The sequence below is a fragment of the Dromiciops gliroides genome, chromosome 4, assembly GCF_019393635.1.
Source record: "Dromiciops gliroides isolate mDroGli1 chromosome 4, mDroGli1.pri, whole genome shotgun sequence".
NCBI lineage: Eukaryota > Metazoa > Chordata > Mammalia > Microbiotheria > Microbiotheriidae > Dromiciops > Dromiciops gliroides.
In genome coordinates, this window is record NC_057864.1 from 110400901 (window position 1) to 110422148 (window position 21248).

The 21248-nt window shown below is 39.5% G+C and overlaps 1 protein-coding gene across 1 annotated transcript in view; it reads left to right on the top strand.

Annotated features, from left to right (window-relative positions):
- The first annotated feature begins 3697 nt into the window (after positions 1 to 3697).
- The window catches only part of HHAT (hedgehog acyltransferase), a 535206-nt gene continuing 517655 nt past the window's right edge, over positions 3698 to 21248 (top strand). The window contains exons 1-3 of the mRNA XM_043999913.1: positions 3698 to 3836; positions 9234 to 9297; positions 12553 to 12685. Of these exons, the coding sequence (XP_043855848.1) occupies positions 12562 to 12685 (124 nt within the window). The 5' untranslated portion in view covers positions 3698 to 3836; positions 9234 to 9297; positions 12553 to 12561. The remainder of the gene's footprint in view (positions 3837 to 9233; positions 9298 to 12552; positions 12686 to 21248) is intronic.

Sequence of the window (21248 nt, forward strand, 5' to 3'; positions counted from 1 at the left end):
TTGACAAACTGGAGCACATGCAGGGAAAGCAAATAGAAGACAAAGGGAACATGCTATATGAGGATCAGGTGAAAGAACTAGGAATGTTTAGCCTGAAGAGGAAAAGGTTTAGGAAAAGCAAGAGAACTCTCTTGAAGTGTTCCAAGGTATGTAATATTACAATTGGATAAGATTTGTTTGGCCTGGCCCCAGAGGGCTGGACAAATCAAAATGCACTCAAAAAGGAGGCAGCTAGGTGGGGCCTTGGATTCAGGAGAACCTGAATTCAAATCCAGCCTCAGACATTTGACACTTAACTAGCTGTGTGACCCTAGGCAAGTCACTTAATCCTCATTGCCCTGTAAAAAAATGCACTCAAGTTTAAGAGAAATATATGTAAAAAATAATAATTAAAATTTTTTTCTGCCAGAAAATGGATAGTTTTATATCACAGGAGGGGTCTTAGTAGACTTTAAATGACTCTGAAAAGTTGCAGAGAGGAGGAGGAGGAGGAGGAGGGAATAAGCATTTATGTAGGGCATACAGTATGCCAGGCCTTTTACAAATATTACTCCTTTTGAGCCTCACCACAACCCTAGAAGGTAGGTGATATTAATATATCCCCATTTTCGAGCTGGGGAATAAAAAACAGAGTTTCAGTGACTTGTCCAAGGTCACATAGCTAGAAAGTACTTGAGGGTAGATTATAATTTAGGTCTTCCTGGCTCTAAGCCCAGTATTCTATCTACTGCTCTAGCTCTGAGAGAAGATTCCTATTCCACTGCAATTGTGCTCAATGAGGTCCTGTGCTACTCTGAGGCTCTGTGATTCTATGTAATGGTGTTATCTGCTTCCTTTCCTGTTCAGTTCTGGGGCCCAGTTCACTGTCCATCTGCAATGTCTTTCTGGGATATATGTGCAAATGGCCTAACTCAGTGGGTTGCCCATCCAAATTCATCTCGTTATCTGGGTCATATGTACTCTTCATTCATTTAGTTTTTCTTTTGTGGATTACTAGCCCATATCTTTTGAAGGACCATGGATTTTATTAAGAAAGTTGCACAGTATTTCAAGTTAGTAAAAATCAAAAGAATGTTATTCACAAACAGGAGGACTTTGTGGAAGGCAATAGAGTCCTCTGCTAAGGAACTATCTCCTCCCTGTGAGAGGAAAAACAGACTCTGCCATCTCCCTTTTAGATGAAGGCCCAAGGGTTTTCAAATACAACCTTTTCAGAAATGCAGGGGGCTTGTTCACTGAGTAAATAGACTAAGGAGAAAAGGCCTCAGTGTTTTTTATCTCATAAGAAGGGGTTGCCTGGCTGTTCTCAGGGTGTTTGACTATTTTTTTTAAAGGCTTTTTCCTCTGAAGAAAAAAAGGTATCCTTTCTCCATGAGCCAAATGATTTAGAACAAAGAAGAGTTCCAGCTAACTTGCACCCACGGGCTTTTCTTATTTTTCTTTTAACTTTAACATCCTTTTTCATTAAGGTCTAGGATCTGTATCAGAATAATAGCTTCTGCAATCACTAGCATTTCTATGCGTTAAGGTTTACAAAGCACTTTACATATGTTTATCTCATTTGAGGTAGGTGTGGTAGGTGTTGGACTCAGACTTAACAGTTAACCTTAATAGTATCTTTTGGTTTCCTCCTTAATGTCAGCATCAGTTTAGATATTATTAACTTTAAGTATAAGCCCTTCCAACAAAATTTCAAAGCCTCCCCAACCTTCTCGACCTTCTATTCTTTTAGTATCTCACATGAACAAATTTGAAGAAGGGTAGGAGGGTCAATCTCTGAAGGCCCAACCCTACTTTTTTTTTTTTAACAAGGTTGTTCAGTCACGTCGGACTGTCACCCCATTTGGGGTTTTCTTGGTAAAGATATTGGAGTGGTTTGCCATTTCCTTCTCCAGTTCATTTTACAGATGGGGAAACTGAGGCAAACAAGTTTAAGTGACTTGCCTAGGATCACACAGCTAGTAAGTGTCTGAGGCTAGATTTGAGCTCAGAAAGATGTCTTTCTGACTCCAGGCCCAGTACTCTACCTGCTGTGAAACCTAGCTGCCCCTTAAAAGGTATTGAGACTTGGGGCAGCTAGGTGGCACAGTGGATAGAGCACCGACCCCGGAGTCAGGGGGATCTGAGTTTAAATCCAACCTCAGACACTTGACACTAGTTGTGTTACCCTGGGCAAGTCACTTAACCCCAATTGCCTCAAAAAAAGAAAAAAAAGAAAAAAAGGTATTGAGACTTGATAGCAGAGGAGCCAGTTTTGAACTCGACATCCTTGTGACCTGAGTACAAAAGCCACAATATGAGGAGTATGCTTCTAGCTGGCCAGCCAATATGGCCAACACTGAGGCAAGAAAACTGCAGTTAACTGAACCAGTGTTCTATCCTTGCTAAGTATGCTTTACATGCAACGGTTAAGTAAACTTGGTTTTGTTCAATGTTATATGGTAAGTTAATATGTCATTTCATTCCAGTTCACCAGAGTTTTGGATCGAGTTCATGGAGTAAGGGAAATAATTTTGGGGGTCCAAAAAGAAACTCTGGCATTGAATAAGTTAAACAGAATTGAAGAAGGGTAGGAGGGTCATTGAGAAGGAGGTAATTGAGAAATTAGAATGAGGATACCAACCTCTACCTAAATATTATATTCCTTTATAAATCTAAATTCAAGTGGTTTTTCACCTGAGGTTACAATATAAATTTAGGTAATCAGCCACTAATTGGTATGCTTTTTAATGAAATGTTATTATAGAAAGCTTTATAAAAAAACTAGATCCTATATTTTTTCTCATGCTACCTACCTAGCCAAGAACTTAAGCTATTGCTGCTCTCTCCCTCTTAAAAAGAGTACAGCTACTGAATCTCTTTGGGTAATAAACAATGCTAATGATAGTATCTTCACAGAACTATACTAGGCCCTGGGATATAAAGAAGCTCAAGACATGAGCCCTGCCCTCAAGTGAATTACCGTTCAGCTGGGGAATAGGATATAAACATTAAAAAATACCTAATAATACATGCCAGTATGTGCTAAGTATCAGATGAGGAGTACAAAAAGTAAAAACTATAGGAGTTCAAAGGAAGGACAGGTGGTTGTGAGTTGAGAAGACAGTTCATGAAGGGAGAAGAATTTGAAAACAGGATAATTGTAGGTATTTGTAAAGTACTTTACATACACAATGGTGCCTGGCCCATGGTATGTTTTGCTTAAATGTTTTTTGATTGTTTGGAACTTCATAAAAATCCTAGGAGATGGATAGTATAGGAACTATTATCTCCCATTTACTGAGAGAAAGGCTAGGACTTTGTGAGGTGAGTTTGAAAGAAGGCGGTGCGGGCTACACCACTCATTGGCCAGCATGCCTACATCACTGATCGGCCAGTAGGGGATGCATGGACATTCCCTGCCTAGGTGGAATTCAGAAGGAACCGGGGCTTCTTTTATTGCATCTCTGACTCCCCGCTCGCCGGCACCGCCCCCTGCCCCAGGTGTGTGCTCCTCCCCTCTCTCCTCTTCAGTCATCACGAACCCCTTAGCCTTGACCAGGTGGCGCGCTCTCCAGAAGCAGCCTATCCCCCCCCCCCCCCCCCGCCCCATTCATTCCCCTCCCCTCGCCCCAGTGCGGCGGCGCGCTCTCCGCACGCAGTTATGCTGGGGGACGGGCGGGGGCGCGCGCTCGTTGCTCCCGGGCCAGGGGTCGGCGGCGCGCTGCCAAAGGGCAGCCGGGGAAGGCGGGCCGGGTGAGTTGCAAGCCGACTCGGCCGCCGCCTGAACTCGGAAGTGCAGAAAGCGAGAGAGGGTGGTTGTGCACGTCTCTGCCGCCGCCCGGGACAGCCCGGAGGTTGGTAGCTGGTTACCATGGGGGCTCCTTAAGGTGTTTTGGTTTTGCCATTTAAAAAAAAAATGCTCCTTTTTCTTTTGTAGCATAAAGACCTCCACGAGCTAACCTCCAATTCCTAACTTTACATTTTCGTACGTTCCCGAGGGCTGGGGAAGAAAGCGCTGAGGGCGTGGGAAGCATCCCTCCCCAAGCCCAGCGCCTGAGTCCCCACCAAGCCCTGGGGAGTGGAGGGGGTGGGGGAGACTGGGCAAGAAGGAAGAAAAGTAGGGGCCAGGCTAAAAGTGGCGCCAAGGATGAAGGGAGTGGGAGGGGCCCAGCTACCCGTGCAAGCTGCAACGCGACTGTATGCCGCGAAAACCACCGGGTAGGGGGCATTCCCAGCAGGCCCCAGGCAGCGCGTTCTCGCCGCGCGCGTGCACACACCTCCCACCGGCCTTGTTTCTCCTCTTTATCTTCCCAACTTCTGGTCTCCGCCCTGGGGACTTTGTAAATTACTCTTCTGTCTTGGTGTTTCGGAGGAATATTTAGACAACTTTCTCCTAGTGTCTACCCACCCCTACCTTCTTTCTGTCCCTATCTGAATGTTTACCCCAGGTCACAACTTCAAAGGGATCCCAGAAAGGGAAACTCCATTTGTCTTATCCTGGGATTCTTTGTATCCTATCTAGGCTAACGTTAACCGGACACAATAGTATCCTTATGCTGCAGAATGTGACTGTAGCAAATGTGTTTCTTTGGCAACTTTGGCTAAAGCCCGTTTCCAGTCATCCAGGCAACATATTAATGGGGTAAGACTGAAGCTCTAGGGTCGGAAGAGCTGGGTTCAAATCCTTCCTCCAGTGCTTGTACACTTAATTCCTTTGGGGGCCTCAGTTTCCTCGTCTGTAGAATGAGAGGATTGGAATAAATGGTTCCTAAGCGTCTTTTTCAGATCTATGGCAAGGATGTCTTAACAACAATAACAACAACAACAACAAAAAACCTGACAGTCCAGGGACCTCAAAAACTGTGGAGAGGAAATAAAGTGGGTCCTCCCTCCTTCCCCTCTTTGTAGTGTGGCTGGCACAGGGTAGGAATCCACCCTTTTTGACCTCTGTCCATTTTTCTCTTGCCATATTTCTCACCTTCTACCTCTTTTTTTTCCCCCTCCTCTCACTTTTCCTTTTCTGTCCCCTAACTTGTTTGGATTTTTAAGAATTAAATTGGGTCGATGGGAGAGGATTACTTTGGGAAATAAGTTCAGTGGACAGACCTTGGGTGGAGACTTTTTTATTTCTCACGTTGGGTTGCTTAGCTCTGTCCAGAAAAAGAAACCCCTTAAAGGGCATTGTGGTAATGATCGAAGAACTGCAGAGATTGAAGGGAGCGTAGAGGCCATCCAGTCCTCTAACATTCCTGACAAGTTATCATCCAGCTTCCACGCTAAGCTCTCCAATCAGGGGGAACTCAGCCTCCTGACTCTACTCATCCTATCTCTGGACAGTTATAGGAAATGTTGGATATTGAAGATTGGCGGGTTTGGGGGGTAGTGTCCTTCAATCTTCAAAGTTGTCTATGCCTCTTCTTGACCCCATTTGGGGTTTTCTTGACAAAGATACTGGCTTGGTTAGCCGTTTCCTTCTCCAGCTCACCTTGCAGATAAAGAAACTGAGGCAAATGGGGTTAAGTGACTTGCCCAGGGTCACACAGCTAGTAAGTGTCTGAGGCCAGATTTGAACTCAGGAAGATGAGTCTTCCTGACTCCTGGCCCAGCGTTCTCTCCACTGGGGTAGATCTTGACTAAAAACCACTGTGGTTTTTACATTATGGTCCACCCTGCTCCATGCCCACTAGAGGTTGTGATACTCATGCTCTTTTCTTCTCTCTCAGGGTGTTTCTTCTGTTTGCTACTTAGATTTATTTGTTGACAGGTCCAATTCAATTCCATTCCTCAAGAATTTTGTATTAAATGCCTACTGTATGTCTGGCACTATGTCTCACTGGAGATACAAAACAAAAAAGGAAACAATTCCAGGTTTCAACAGGCTTATTACATTCTATTTTTGGGAAACAGCACAGATAAGTAAATTCAAAGTAATTTGGGGGCATGAAGTACACTAACAACTGGGGCAATTAGGAAGGGACTTCTGGAGGAGGTGGCACTTGAACTTAGCCTTGAAATGAGCTAGAAATTCTAACAGGTGGAATGAGGTGGGAGAGCATTGCAGGCAGTAGATGAAATGTCATAGAGGAAGCTTTTGGGGAGGGAACTGATATATTCTCCAGGAGAAAAGTGACACCTTGCAGCAAACCAGCTCAGCACTATTCCAGGGTCCATTCTTTTTTTTTTTTTTGTCTTTATATTTAGAATTTTATTTCCCCAAATTACATGTAAAATCCAGGGTCCATTCTGATGAATAGGCAGCACAAAGGCCTGAATCTTGGAATAAGCTTAGGAGCACAAAGGGTTTATTTAAAGTTATTGTCTTCCATGAGTACAGGGTTCAGCATTACCCATTCATTCGATCTGTGCTGGCTTATATCTCTGTCTCTATCTCTATCTCTATCTCTATCTCTATCTCTATCTCTATCTCTATCTCTATCTCTATCTCTATCTCTATCTAATTGTGTGTGTATACATACATATATATGTACACATATATGCATGCACACATATATAGAAATAATTCACAGATAAGTCCTATTTTGTTGATAGAAATGCAGTTTAATAGTATGCAATTAAAATGAATTAATTCAAATTACACTAATCTGGAAATGGTTATAATTAAGATAGGATGTAGTAAAAAATTTCCTACGTGAATTTTCTTTATTATTTTACTTATATTTTAATATTTTCCAAATATATGTGAAAACAATTTTAAAGGTTTTTTTTTTGAGTTCCAAATTCTCTCTCTCCCTCTCTGCCCCCTCACTGAGAAGGCAAGAGATTTGATATAGGTTAAATATGAACAGTCATACAAAACATATTTCCATATTGGCCATATTTTGAAAGAAAACATAGACAAAAAACATCTCAAGAAAAATAAAGGAAGTTTAAAAAAAAAGTATGCATCCATCTGGATTCAGACTTCCTCAGTTCTTTCTGTGGAGGTGAATAACATTTTTCATTCTAAGTCCTTTATTGTTGAGAAGACTTCAGTGTCACCAGACTTGATTGGCAAACCAAGGGCTTGATAAATTAAGGATTCATTCAGCATAGCTTCAATTATGGTATTTGAAGATTTCCTGGTTGGCAGGATATGCCAGATTTTGTGCTTTCCTCTGAGAAACCACTGTCCCATTCATATTGTGGTGAGATATCTGATTAAGATTGTAGTGGAGGAAATAATTATAATATGAATATAGTATACTTTATAAAGCACTTTGCTCTTCACTGTAACCCAGTGATGTAGGCTAGTAAAAGTTTGAGCTAATACTTACTAGTGACTGTGCCTTTCATAGACTCACAGAATCTCAGGGTCAGAAGGGACCTCAGCAACTCTCTTGTCCATCTCATACCTGAAGCAAGAATTTTTGTGTTTTTCTGGGGCAATGAGGGTTAAGTGACTTGCCCAGGGTCACACAGCTAGTTAAGTGTCAAGTGTCTGAGGCTAGATTTAAACTCAGGTCCTCCTGAATCCAGGGCCAGTGCTTTATCTACTGTACCACCTAACTGCCCCTTAAGGAAGAATTCTTTCTGTGATTCCTCTACAAATAGTCATTCAGCTTTTGCTTGAACAATTGAAGTGAGATCTAGTGACTTGCCCCAGGTCACACAACCAGTATATGTTGGAAGTCTAGAGGCTGGATTGGAACCCAGGTCTTTCTGACTGCAAGGTGTTATCAACTACATCACTATCTACAATTTTCTAATTTAGACTTTTCATTAATGCCGGCTTCTCCTCTAATCTTTATCCACAAATATCATTTGGAAATAGGAAGGTTTTCCTGTCTCATCAGAGTAGGTCTGTATTTCCTCCTCCCAGAGACAACAGGTCAGATAAAGAAGCTAAAATAAGAGGAAGCTGGGAAACTGGAAAACCTCTAATATGTGTGATGGCACCTTAGTCTTTTGAAATATGAACCCTAGGTACAGCTAGGTGGCGCAGTGGATAAAGCACCGGCCCTGGATTCAGGAGCACCTGAGTTCAAATCCAGCCTCAGACGCTTGACACTTATTAGCTGTGTGTGTGTGTGTGTGTGTGTGTGTGTGTGACCCTAGGCAAGTCACTTAACCCTCATTGCCCCACAAAAAACAAAAACAAAAAACCCGAAATATGAACCCTATTCTCTTGGAGGGCAGGATAATTTTACATAAACTCTGTGTGTCCCTATGGTTATTCAGAGATTCAGGCTTTTATGCTGCTTTGTTACCAGGTTACAACCTGGAATGGCACCCATCCATGCAGTCTGCTGGGATGTTGGTCCTTATTTTCTGTGGAAGCGTCTTACAGTGTTATCATTCTTGCATTTTTAATCTTGAGGGGGCATATGTACCTCTTACCTTTATTGCTTTGCTGTGGTCTTCAAATTTCTAATCTCTTCCTAAATTGAGAATACTTTTGCTTTCTCTTGGCTCTTATCTCTATTTAACTGCTGACATTTCTTTTTGGTTGCAGCTAGATAGTAAATGTAGCTAGGTCTCTGCCTTGCTTATACGTTAAATACTTTCTACTGCATAGGTCATTTTCTTGGTTTTGAGTATTACTATTTTTTGGCAGTGTGTTTTGATTAAATTGAATTGATTTTAAAGTTAATTTTCTTCTAGGAGGGCACTCCTAAACTCTTTGATATTTTTTAAAAAATTAAATTTATATGGCTTCTTTGGGTCTCATGTTTAATCAGTTACATTGGACTGTTAAAACTTTTTCTGAAAAAAAATAGAAACTAGAAAATGCTAGATATGTGGTATTAGGTGTGTTTTATTTTCAGGAAACCTGTTCTAGGAAAATTTTAACTTAAATAACAGAAAATATGTATGTTTAGGGTGGAGATGGGTTCGGAGGGAAGGGTTTTTTAAATTGCAGAAGAATTTAGTTTAACTGGCCCCCACATTAAACACTTTGGCTATAATTAGGGAGCATCAAAAGTCAGTGAAATTATAAGCATTAATAACTTTGACTTCTGGGATACCCCATACATGATGGGACCATTGTGTATTAAATGTAAATTAGGAATGAAAATAAGATGCCTTTGAAATGAGAATTGAATAAGATCTAGTAAACATTAGATTTATATACTTTTCAGAATATCAGCATAGATTGAGTTAATCAACAAGTATTTGATAACTACTTTCTAAATCTCTACTGCTGTTGTTGTTTGTCCTTTGTTATCGAAGAGGATCATGACAGATGTCATGACTTGCAATGAAAGTGACGGAGGCCTGTGCAAGGTCACCAATCTCACTCTCTCCTTTAGAGCCATCTGGGTCCAGTGGCAAGATATACATCAGGACAACTGGAAATGGCCCTGGATATTTAAGGTAATTGCTAATAAGTGTCTGCGGTGAGATTTGAAATCAGGTCCTCATGACTCCAGGGCCAGTACTTTATCCACTGAGCCACTTAGCTGTCCCAAAGTGCAGTACAACAGCTGTAATATATAGAAATTGTGAGTGTTTTCTTGTGCTCTGCATAGATACCCTGTAGTATGGTGGAAGAAGCCTCAATTAAGAAACCAGAGAACCCGTTTTCTACTGCCTCCTGTGCTACTGATTAGTTGTGTGCTAAAGAACATGCCACTTCTCATTCTATTTGTGCTTCAGTTTCCTCATTTCTAAAATGGGGATCATACTAGTCACCAAGAAATGATAGATTTGATAACAATCACTCTTAATCACACAAGACAATGTATATGGATTTACTTTGGGCAGAATAAGGCACAATACTAATGTAAGTTGTTATAGCCTCCTGTGTAGTGAGAACTATAGGCTAAAAATTCTGTCATTTGGCTGCTTTGGTTGTGAACCTATTGTCTTACACAAGAGTGGTTCATTCTGCTGCCTTCTAGTGTTGTATTGATACAGAATGAACATTACTTTGGGAACGTTCATATCATATTATAGAGTTATTATTACAAGGGAACTTCCTGAGGATGAAGTATAGAATTATTAGATTAAATTTTTTTCTTTTCTTTCTCTTAATCCCCCCTCTCTCCTTCCCTCCCTCACTCTTCCTTTCTCTCTCCCTTCTGTACTCCCTCCCTTTCCTTCCCTTCTCTAGGCCTCAGGGAATTTCTTCTGATTTGAAGGCATTGGCCTTCATGATCTAAGAAACTTTTCAGCTATAAATCTATGATCCTTGGATAATAACTCTGGGTAAATTATAATAATGAACTATCAATTTCTCTCCTATTTTTTCCCTTTTAAAATTTCTTTATTTTTATTGCTCTTTTGCTTTTATATCATTTTCCTTTCTGAATATATGTATCCTCTCCCTAGTTAGCCACCCCCCCCTTTTTTTTTTAGGCAACTAAAACTAAAAAGGTTAAGTGACTTGCCCAGGGTTTCACAGCTAGTAAGTGTTAAGTGTCTGAGGTCAGATTTGAACTCAGGTCCTTCTGACTCCAGGGCCAGTGCTCTATCCACTGCGCCACCTAGCTGCCCCTAGCCATCCCTTTTAAAAGAGATGAAAAGAAATGAAATATACTATTCACTTTCCAATAGAAAGGCAATAGATTTAGTATGTAATATGAAACATCTTTTTTGGGGAATTTTTTTGCTTGATTATGCCTGTTGTTACAAGCAATTTGTAACATTTCCAATTGAGTAGGAGGTGATAGGGAGAAAAAAATAGATGTCTATTTATTTGAAAAAATTAAAAATAGAGAGGGTGTTATGGATGGAGAATGTTGCATTATACTTTCAAAAGAGGTCACTGTGTTACGAGTTTTGCTGAATTGTTTTGATTTCTTATGAAACCTCTCACAGAGTGGGCATAGTCTATAAACATGATATAAAACAAAACTTATCAATACAATCCCCCCAGATAGAATGGATATAGTAAAAAAAGAAAGAAAAAAAAAGCAGTTTAGCAAAAGTAACCAACAATCAATAGTCAAATAGTATATGAACTGGTGCATATACATAGAACTCCCACATGTGCAAAGAAAAGAGAGAGGGGTGCATTTTTTTCTGCAGCTAAGCATCTTCATCAAAATTATATAGGTTTTTTGTTTGTTTTTGTTTTGTCCTCCCCCATTTACATTATTGTACTCATTGTATATATTGCTTTTCTGGTTTTGTGTACTTCTTTTTTTTTTATTCCTATAAACCTATCCATCTAGTATGCAATTTCAAGGGCATAAACTACCCAAAAGTCACAAAATGCATCAGAACTTCTAAATGATTACAAATATTTTAAAAATATTATTTGATTCGAAATGCGTAGAGCTGGAGGTGAATGTGAAAAATGATAGGGAAACGGGAAAGTATTGGATAAAGTAATCAGAATTGAGAATACAGTGAAGTAGGTCCCTGATACATTTTTAACAGTGACTTAATAAAAATGCAAGCTCAGGTTGCTTCAGCATCACCTAGCTAGCAGAATAAACCTAGAAGAGAAGCTGAATCAGATTTTCTCAGATCAAACCTATAGATTGGATACAATGAGGTAAGAATTTAAATGTGTAAGCATCCTCTCCTAAAAGTGCAAAGATTTGTGGAGTCAGGAAGGGCTGAACAACCAAATAATCCATCATTGTGGGTGAGTTTAATAAGGTAGCTTTCTTCCTGCTTAACCAATCTACTGATAAAAATATGGAATAAAGCAGGACCAAGGACAGAGCCCTAGGGCACTTTAAAAAATACCTCCCTTCAGATTCAATTTAATTTAATAATAACAACAATAATAATTGTTGTTATTATTAATAATAACAATATAATGCTACTATATAAAAGACACCTTTAATGAAAATGCAAATACAAAATGGTAGGTTTGAGGTAATCAGACTGATTCTGCAACTTGTGTGGGTGGTAAGGGATTAAAAATCATTCACACTATAAATTGAATGCATTCACTCAGCATCCTATCATTTAACCAGTTCCAAACCCATTTAACTTTATTATCATCCAGGCCATATTTCTCCATAATATTTACAAGGATATAATGAAAGAACCAACCAAATGCCTTGTTGAAATCCAGACATACTAAATATGTACTCATGCCAGTTAATTGTGTTCCCCTTTTCTGTTTCTAAGTGGTAAGTAGTCATTCTTTTGATGATCTATATTTGATTTTTTTTTAAAGTGAGGCAATTGGGGTTAAGTGACTTGCCCAGGGTCACACAGCTAGTAAGTGTTAAGTGTCTGATGCCGGATTTGAACTCAGGTACTCCTGACTCCAGGGCCGGTGCTCTATCCACTGCGCCACCTAGCTGCCCCCTATATTTGATTTTATGAGGAAGTCAAGCATAAGCCTATGGTTTGAATTTCCCACCTTAACAATAAGGTTATTATTGTAAAACTGGGATGGTGTTTCCCTAGCTCTACTTCTATAGCAAATAATTCTACAATCCAGAGATTTGATGGGGAATGAGGAGGTTTAAACTGTTAGCTTAATTTATATGAGGTTCTTAGATTATCTGGGGACTTGTTTGGTCTCTTCTGAGGAGATAATTCACTTATCAGCATCACTTTGTTGTATACTGTTGTTCAATGTGATTTTGTTGACAATATCCTTTCCCTTGGATCTACTGCATTATGCCTTATAAACCCCCCCCATTTGTTTTTCAATTTTAGGGACATCTTATGGATTTCTCCAAGATCCCGCAACAAGTAGCAATGCTACCTAGATGGGAACTGTTTCTCTACCTGCTCGTTTCTCTAGGTTTCCACTTTTATTCTTTCTATGAAGTCTACAAAGTCTCTAGAGGTAAGACCTAATGTTTTCTTGCCTTCTCTGAAGAAAGGGGGGGGGCAGAAAATGTTGGAAGTTGATACCTCATATATATGTATATATACATATATGTCTGTGTGTGTATATATATATATATATATATATATATAGTTGTTGATATTTTTCAGTTGTATCAGTCATATTCCACCCTTTGTGACCCTATTTGGGGTTTTCTTGGCAAAGATACTGGAGTGGTTTGACATTTCCATCTCCAGCTCATTTGACAGATGAGAAACCAAGGCAAACAGGGTGAAATGACTTGCCCAGGGTCACATAACTAGTAAGTGTCTGAGGCCAGATTTGAACCCAGGAAGATGAATGTGCCTGACTCCAGGCCTGGCGCTTTATCAACTGCGCCACCTAGTGGCCAAACATGACATACACACAATATTTAATGCAATAAAATATTTCTATAACATACATATACATCTATGTCTCTATTTCTGCCATAATCCTTGGTAGCATTTTTAATGAAAGAAATTTTACTATAACACCTCAAATAACCTTGAAGATATTGCCTCCTCCATGAAATGTTCTCTCATGTCTTAAGGCACAAGTGATTTCTCACTCCTAGTACCTCATTGGTTTTGTTTGTTCCTCTCTATGAGCTTTATGGTCTTCCAGTTTTGCATTATAATTACTCATATCTTCCTTTTCTAACTGAGTTGTAAAATTCTTGAAGGCAAAGACCACGTCTTATGTCATTTTATATCTGTAGAGCCTGGCAAGGCTTTTCTACCTTGTAGACACCTCAATAACTGTTAATGAATGAATAAAAAGAAGAGTTCATGCACATTTCCAAGCATTTAGCCCATTTATTCTCAAGATGTGGTCCCTGAGTGTCCTTTATATGAATCCATGGTTTTCTCTCTTATAATATTAATGTTTTGTTTCTACTAATATATAATATGCATGATGTTTTATTTAATATAACTTTTATGACTAAATTCCTCATCTATGCTATCTCATTTTATCCTCACAGCAGTTCTGTGAGGTAGGGACTATTATTATCCCCTTTTTATAGATGAGGAAACTGAGCCTGAGAGTGAGGTTAAGTGACTTGCACAGGGTCACACAGCTAGTGTTTGTGGGAGTATTTGAACTTGAGTCTTCCTGACTTGAAGTCCAGCACTTTATCTATTATACCATCCTTGCTGTTTTTCTATTTCCAGCCTGACAATTGACTCCTCCTTTCTCTAAGTGTTCAAAGGTGGCTTTTGCTCTTACCAGTCTGTCCTGCTTGTTCCTCTGCCCCTACCCCCTCCAGTTTCTTAGGGAGACTGTTTTGCTGGGTTCTGCTTCCCAGGGGTTTGAAGGTAGAATATTTGCTAGTAGGTTCAGCAGTGTGACTTCCTTTCAGTACCTGCCATGGACAGAAGAGACGGTTTGAATAGGGGATACTCCCCACTGAAATATGAACATTAGAAACAGCAAGGAGGGAGGGTAACTGAAGCACACTGAAAATATATTGTGAAAATAAATGGAAAGTAAATGCAATTTATGTTTCTGGCTTGAGGTCAAGGACAGGCTCCTTCCCTTCCTTCAAGATGAAAACTGCTTAGATAGGAATATACTCCACAGAGCTATTTCCCATGCCCTTTCCCATCACACAGACCAAGCTGAGTTGGACAGATTGGATAAGTAGGCAGATCATATCTAGTGCTACACTTTGTGTCCTTTCCCAACCATGTAGATTTGTGGCAGTTATTATTAGATAATAGAAAGAAGTGATTTTAAGGCAAAATGACAGTGATATATGAGTGGCAGATTTAGAATGCTGTATGCTATACTTGCAGAAATGGCTGGACGTTTAACTTTACTGACCAGGGGATGCTCTCACAGTCATATTGAAACACTTGCAGGGTAAGCAGCTTCCTCTACCTGTACTATTCTTTAGCACCACAGTATTTTTTTCTTTCCAAATGACTCCTTGAATCCCTCAAAATAGAAGTCTCCCTTGCAATAAACAAGGGCAATTAAACAAAACAAACCCACATATTTGCCATCTGACAACGTATGCTTCATTCAGCACCTACAGTCCACCACCTTTCTACTGAGAGGGGAGGTATGTTTCACCATCAGGCCAGCGATGTCGTGGTCTGTCATCTGCATTGATCAAAGTCCCGCTGTCTTTCAGTGGTGTTGTCCATTACATTATCATGTAAATTGTTCTCTTGCTTTTGCTTTTTTCACTTTGTATCAGTTTACATGTCTTCCCATGTTTCTTTGAATTCTTTAAGTCATCATTTTTTATGTTGCAATAATATTTGGTTATACATATACATACTACATTTTGTCTAGCTACTCCCAAAAAGATGGGGAGTGGTTGGGTTAAAGAAGGGCTTTGAATGCCAGAGAATTTTGTATTTGATCCTGGAGGTTATAGGGGGCTTCTGGAGTTTATTGAGCATGGAGATTACATGATGAAACCAGTGCTCTATGGAGGATGGATTTGAAGACAGATATTGTTAAATCTTCTCTTCACCAGGCTAAAGCAACCCTAGTTCCCTCAACCATTTTTTTCAACTATCAGTCATTTATTTTTTTTTCTCTCACCTCCTCCTTACTATAAAAACAGAAACAACAACAAAAACAAAAAACCTTTGTAACAAATACACATAGTCAAGGAAAACAAATTCCTGCATTTGGCCAATCCCTTTTTATAATTATATATTTATTTCTTCAGTGATATACCTGATTCCACTTCTTGTCTCCTTTCATTTTGGAAAGATGCTATTCACAATGAATACTAATTTTCTGAAGACAAATTCTATTTTAATGTTTAGAATCCATTTGATTCATGCTGGGAATATTAATTTTCCTTTCAGAAGATGCTTTCCACTGTTTCTTGAATATATTTTTTAGAAATACTTCTTCTAATAAATACCCAAATTAACAACAAAGGGCATATGAAGGAAAACACTATCTGCATCCAGAGAAAGAACTGATAATGGATGTATAAAATGATTTTATATATACACACACACACACACATTTCTGTCTAATGGTAGCCATCTCCAGGATGTAGATGAGAGGAGGGAAGAAGAAAAAGGGGAAAAAAGAAATTTATATGATACCTCTATTATATATTTAAAAGGAATAGCAAGTTGTACATAACAGATTTGGAATTTCATGTGCAATCATCTTTTTCATTATCCTATGTAATGGAAATGCTTGTTTTATTCCATAAATTAAAAAAAAAAGAAATACATCTTTTAGCCCAGAGAGAGGTATGGGTTCCTCTTTCTTATAGGCCAATCCATAATTCCTATTCATATTAGTGTTGTGGTTTTATATGTCATCTGGAGCCAACTCTTCAACCATTCATGCACTTGCCAGTTTAGCTAGCTGATACTGAATCACCTGGGCCTCCCTAAAACTTGTTTAGCTAGGAGAATGGAGGTCATGTTGAGCCCCTCTTGATTTTGTGACTCACCTATTAATTCGGGAAACCTGGGGCTTGAAGAATTTCAGGATTTCACTGGAAAATACAAGGTCTCTACTGGGAAGCTCTGCCTCAGTGTTCCATCTCTGGTGTATTGGAGTGTTTGGGGCGGATCATTTAGATGTTGTGATTCTCTGCATGTGTGGTAGAGTCAGGAAGTTCTCAATTCAAATCCAGCCTCAGACACATAGTAGCTGTGTGACTTTGGGCAACCTTCCTCATAACCTTTCTTAGCCTCAGTTAACTCTTCTGTAAAATGGAGATAATAATAGCACCTATTTTCCAGGGCTGTGAGGATACAATGTGACAATATTTGTAAGACTGTAACCTTTTTTGTGTGTCTGTGCTTCCATTTATTTCACAGGAGAGTCTAATAGGTTGGCCTTGAAAGAGTTAATACACCCCCCTTCCCAATCATCCATTTACATTGCTTAGTGGCAAGATGAGATCTAAGGTTTATGCAGTGCTTGGATGAAAACAAATTAATTCTCATTAACAGCCATTACCTATGGTAATGAAAGATTAAGGATCAGAATTAATTTGTAAGTGTATAAATAGTTTTCATGTGGTCTGTGGTCATACCATATGCTTCCTTTAGTAATGTGCTCACTGCTTTCCTGATATGGTTGTGGTGATCTTTGGTCATGACCTGTGGTTGTCAGCCATAGTTTCTCCTGGAATTTAGTGGCTTCTTTGCTCTGAAAATTGGACAGGAATAAAGCAGTTGCATAAATAATGTTTTAAAGCAGCAGTCACCTCATATCCTTGGCTTCTGGAGAGAAGCCTTTCATAATTCACCCCTTCTTCATGTTTCCAGTTTTCTTTCACCTTTCCACTCATTCCCCCCCACCCTTTACCCCAACCATGTACGCCTAGATCCAGTGACGTGAGCCTCCTCGTTCCACCTTAAGCAATATGTCCTGTTTCCTGACTCTAGGTATTTTCACTGGTTGTCCCTCATGCCTGGAATTCTTTCCCTTCTCCTGGCTTCATTCAAGTCTTAGTTAAAATCCCATTTTCTACAAGAAGCCTTTCTCAACTTCCCTTATCACTAGTACCTTCTCTCTTTTGATTATCTCCAGTGCATACTCTACATGTCTTGTTGGTACATAATTGTTTGCATGTTGTCACCACCGTTAGACTGTCAGCTCCCTGAGGGCAGGGACTTTTTTCTGCCTCTTTTTGTATCCCTGGCACTTAGCATAGTGCCTGGTACATAGTAGGTGCTTAATAAATGTTTATTAACTGACTGGTGAAACAGAACAGGGACAAGGAAAGATACCCCCTCCCTTCAAGGCACTCTACTAGAGACCTCCCACTTGTTTGGTATTGCTCCATTAATCACCACTTTTTGGTTCTGTCGTTTAACCATTTCTAAGTCACTCAGTTGTTGATTCAGCTCCTTTGTATCTGCATTTTCCATTGTATCTGCAAAAATACCATAAGAGATGTCATCAAATGCCTATTTTGTAGAGTTTCTCAGGTTTATAACCTCAGTGTAATCCTCAACTGTGGGCAGCTAAGTGGCTCAGTGGATATAGAGGGCTAGGCTTGGAGTCAGGAATACTCATCTTCCTGAGTTTAGATCTGGCTTCAGATGCTTACTAGCTATGTGACCTTGGGCAAGTCACTTAACCCTGTTTGCCTCAGTTTCCTCATCTGTCAAATGAGCTGAAGAAGGAAAAGGCAAACCACTCAAGTATCTTTGCCAAGAAAACCTTCAAATAGAGTCACAAGGAGTAACAACAAAAACAAACAACTTTTAAAAAAAATTCCCAGAACGAAAAACAATTACTTTTGGTAGCGGTGATGGTGGTAGTAACAAAAACAACAACAACAACTACTACTACTACCAATACTACTACTACTACTACTACTACTACTACTACTACTACTACTACTACTACTACTACCACCACCACCACCACCAGCAGCTATTATTTGTCACATTATGGTTTACAAAGCATTTTACAAACTGTATCTCATTATAGCCTTCTAAAGTATGTATTTTTATTATTCACACTTTTCAAATGAGGAAACAGGTTTGGAGAACATAAATGACTTATGCAAAGTTGCAGAACTAGTCAGTGTCAAAGATGGGATTTAACAATAATAGTAATGTGTCTTGCTGCTATATAGTAGCTGGAGAGGTATGGGATGGTTGTGAGCAGGCTGCAACATATAACCTGTTCAGAGTTAGAGTAAAGGACAAGGAAATGTATGATAGGAAAAGAAGGTGAGTTACTCATGTAGTAAAGGCAAGGGATGACAGATGGCTGAGCCAGGCACAGTGTCAGGAGAAAGCAACTAAGGCTTTTACCATTTTGAGTGGACCCCCTGCCCTGAACCTATGAGAGGACATGGATAAGTCTCATAGGATGTATAGGTCTGGATGGGTTATGATCTGTATCACTTGGGAGAAGCTCTTAAATCAATGAAATCATAAATATATTTGTACAATAATGATTCGTAGTTTGCAAAGCAAAGACATTTTTAGCCTCACAGCAACCCTGTAAGTTATGTATTACAAGTATTATTATTATCCCCATTTTATAGATGAGGAAACCGAGGTTATGATAGGTCAAATGCCTTGCCCAGGGTCATGGCTAATAAATGCCCATGGTATAATTTGAATCCCTGACTTCAAGTTTACTATATCATCTAATATTACCACCACATCCACCAAAGGAGTTTTATTCCTTCTTTTATCTTGTTTTTGTCCCCAATATAGACATTCATCTTTACTCCAGTTATTCTCCAGCTATTCATTCATCTATCTTCAAAGCCACCTAATAGTCTACCTCTCATTCACTTTGGATGCTGTGATTATCAAGCCACTCTTTTCAGGGGAGAGTTTACAATTGTCACCTGAATTTTTCAATCCCATATATCAATCATCTTTTGGGGTGGTTGGTTGTGATGGTTAGGCTCCATGGTTAATAAACATTTTTTTTCCTCCAGAGGAGATCTGTTGCCTTTCCAATTAGCTCTTTCTACCCTTCTCTTCAGCCAAGTTGCTCATAGATTATAGCAGATGCCCCGGCTAGTAGCTTATCTACTGTTTGAACTGTTCTCTTCTCTGAGTTCTTTAGTTAAACCCTTATTCTGAATTGTGGTTGGAAATCCATTTAATTTTTCATTCTTATCCTACCCTATCTGGTGAGGGTAAGTATTTCCTAGGCTGTAGTTCCTCAAATAGACAAGGCGCTGAGTGACATTGTAGTCAGGAGACATCCTCTTTTCCCTCACTCCTTCTTATGTTCTATTCAAATCATTGGGACTAGGCTGGTTGGAGAAGACTGAAAAGGCTGGTAACCTTTGTCCCACTTTCACCCAACTTCAAGTCACAGCCTAGCCTTTCTTTGATCTCTCTTCATGAATTTCCATATTATTAAGCCTGCTCCATTTTACCTCCATACTTCGAAGCACCTCCTTCTCCATCATTCCCCATAAACTTTTGGCTGGATCTTATTGGATTTAAAAAAAATGATTGAAAAAGTGGGACAGATTTATGTAATGATTGGAAATTGTATTATCTGTGAATGGTTTGCTTCAGGCTAGATTGATTTATTTCCCTCTTTTCCCTGAATATCCTCTCCTTCCTTTTGACTTGATCACAAGTATTGGGTAAAATAAATATAACATTTTCTTTTCAACTAATGGTCTTCTAGCACAGTCCACTGTCAGTGTTTAAATTGTACACATTTTTTTTTGCCAATAAATGGAACATAGCTTTGCTGGGTCATCCCTTTCACTGGGAAGGTTGTTGTTGGTGGGAATAGCCACAGATTTGACAGTGAATATTCTTTTGAAGAAATGAGTGTATTTCCTACATTCTTAAGTGATTAGCAAAGCATTAGGATTTAGGGAATGAGAACAAGAAGGCAATAAAAATAGTGTGTTCTTCCAGAAGATAGGCAGACTGTTTTGGAAGAGCGAGGAACTTTCTGCAGGATTTTTCTTAGAATGAGCATGATCCTCTCACCTATTTTGTACTTGGGTGTTTATCAGGTGAATGAATCTCTTGATGACCAGAAAACTTTGTTTTAGGGTAAAAATTCAGGAATCCCACCTTATCATCTCAGGGAAACTGAAGCTCAGAGAAGTGACTTTCCTATGGTCACATAACTAATGTGTCAGAAGTGGAATTTGAACCTATGTTCTCCTGACTCTGAACTTTTCTCTTGATCCCTCTCCACATCATATTATTTCTCATCTAAGAGGGCTATCATCAGAGAAATGCTAAGGGCCATTAATCTACCTGGAAGGATCCCACATTTCAGGTACCTGTCTGTCTGGCAGTTTTCACTCTCCTCTCACTTCTGGACTTTTAAAGATGCTGCTGTGATAGACAATCTACACTTGGGTGTCTATTATGATTCCCAAAGGGGATCATGAAGTTCTCCAAACAAAATGAATTTCAGTTCACTTTCATTAAAAAAAAACAACAACTCCACACAATTCCCTTGGGAGAGGATGTGTCTTAAAATTAAGCTCTTCCACCAGCCCTGAAGGAAGAGGTTGGGGATATTTCACAATTCTTTTAGCTGTATGCTTCACTTATTTTATGATTACGAATTATTATTCTCCATTAGAGGGAGCTCTAGCCCAACTGAAGAGAGAAAGTTTGGTTGGTCCATTTGTAAACTTTTTTTTTCTTCAATTTATTAAAACAAACAAACAAATGAACAAATGAACAAAAAAAGCCAAAACCCAAACTCCCCATTTATTTCCAGTTTTCCATTTTCCATAATCCTGATTCACCAGACACTTTATGAAAGTGAAAACTGATCAGGGTATAGTGAGAAGCAGTTCTCCCTCCAGCGTGATGAAAGTGAGGCTCCATAGCTTGTTAGCCACTCACTAGGTAGAAACAGATGTGTTTTCTTACCTTTCCTTTCCCTAGATCCCAAGCCTGTGTAAACTGCAACCCTGGGTTTTGCTGAAAATGGGAGGGCAGTGCTGGCACAGGGAGTAGTCTGGCCTGCTCCTAATGAGACCCTGAGGACCATTTTATTAATAGTTCCTAAAGGAAGAGGGCTTCAAGGTGCATGGGGGAAGGGAGGGAGAGGGGAAAGGAGAAACTTCTTGCTT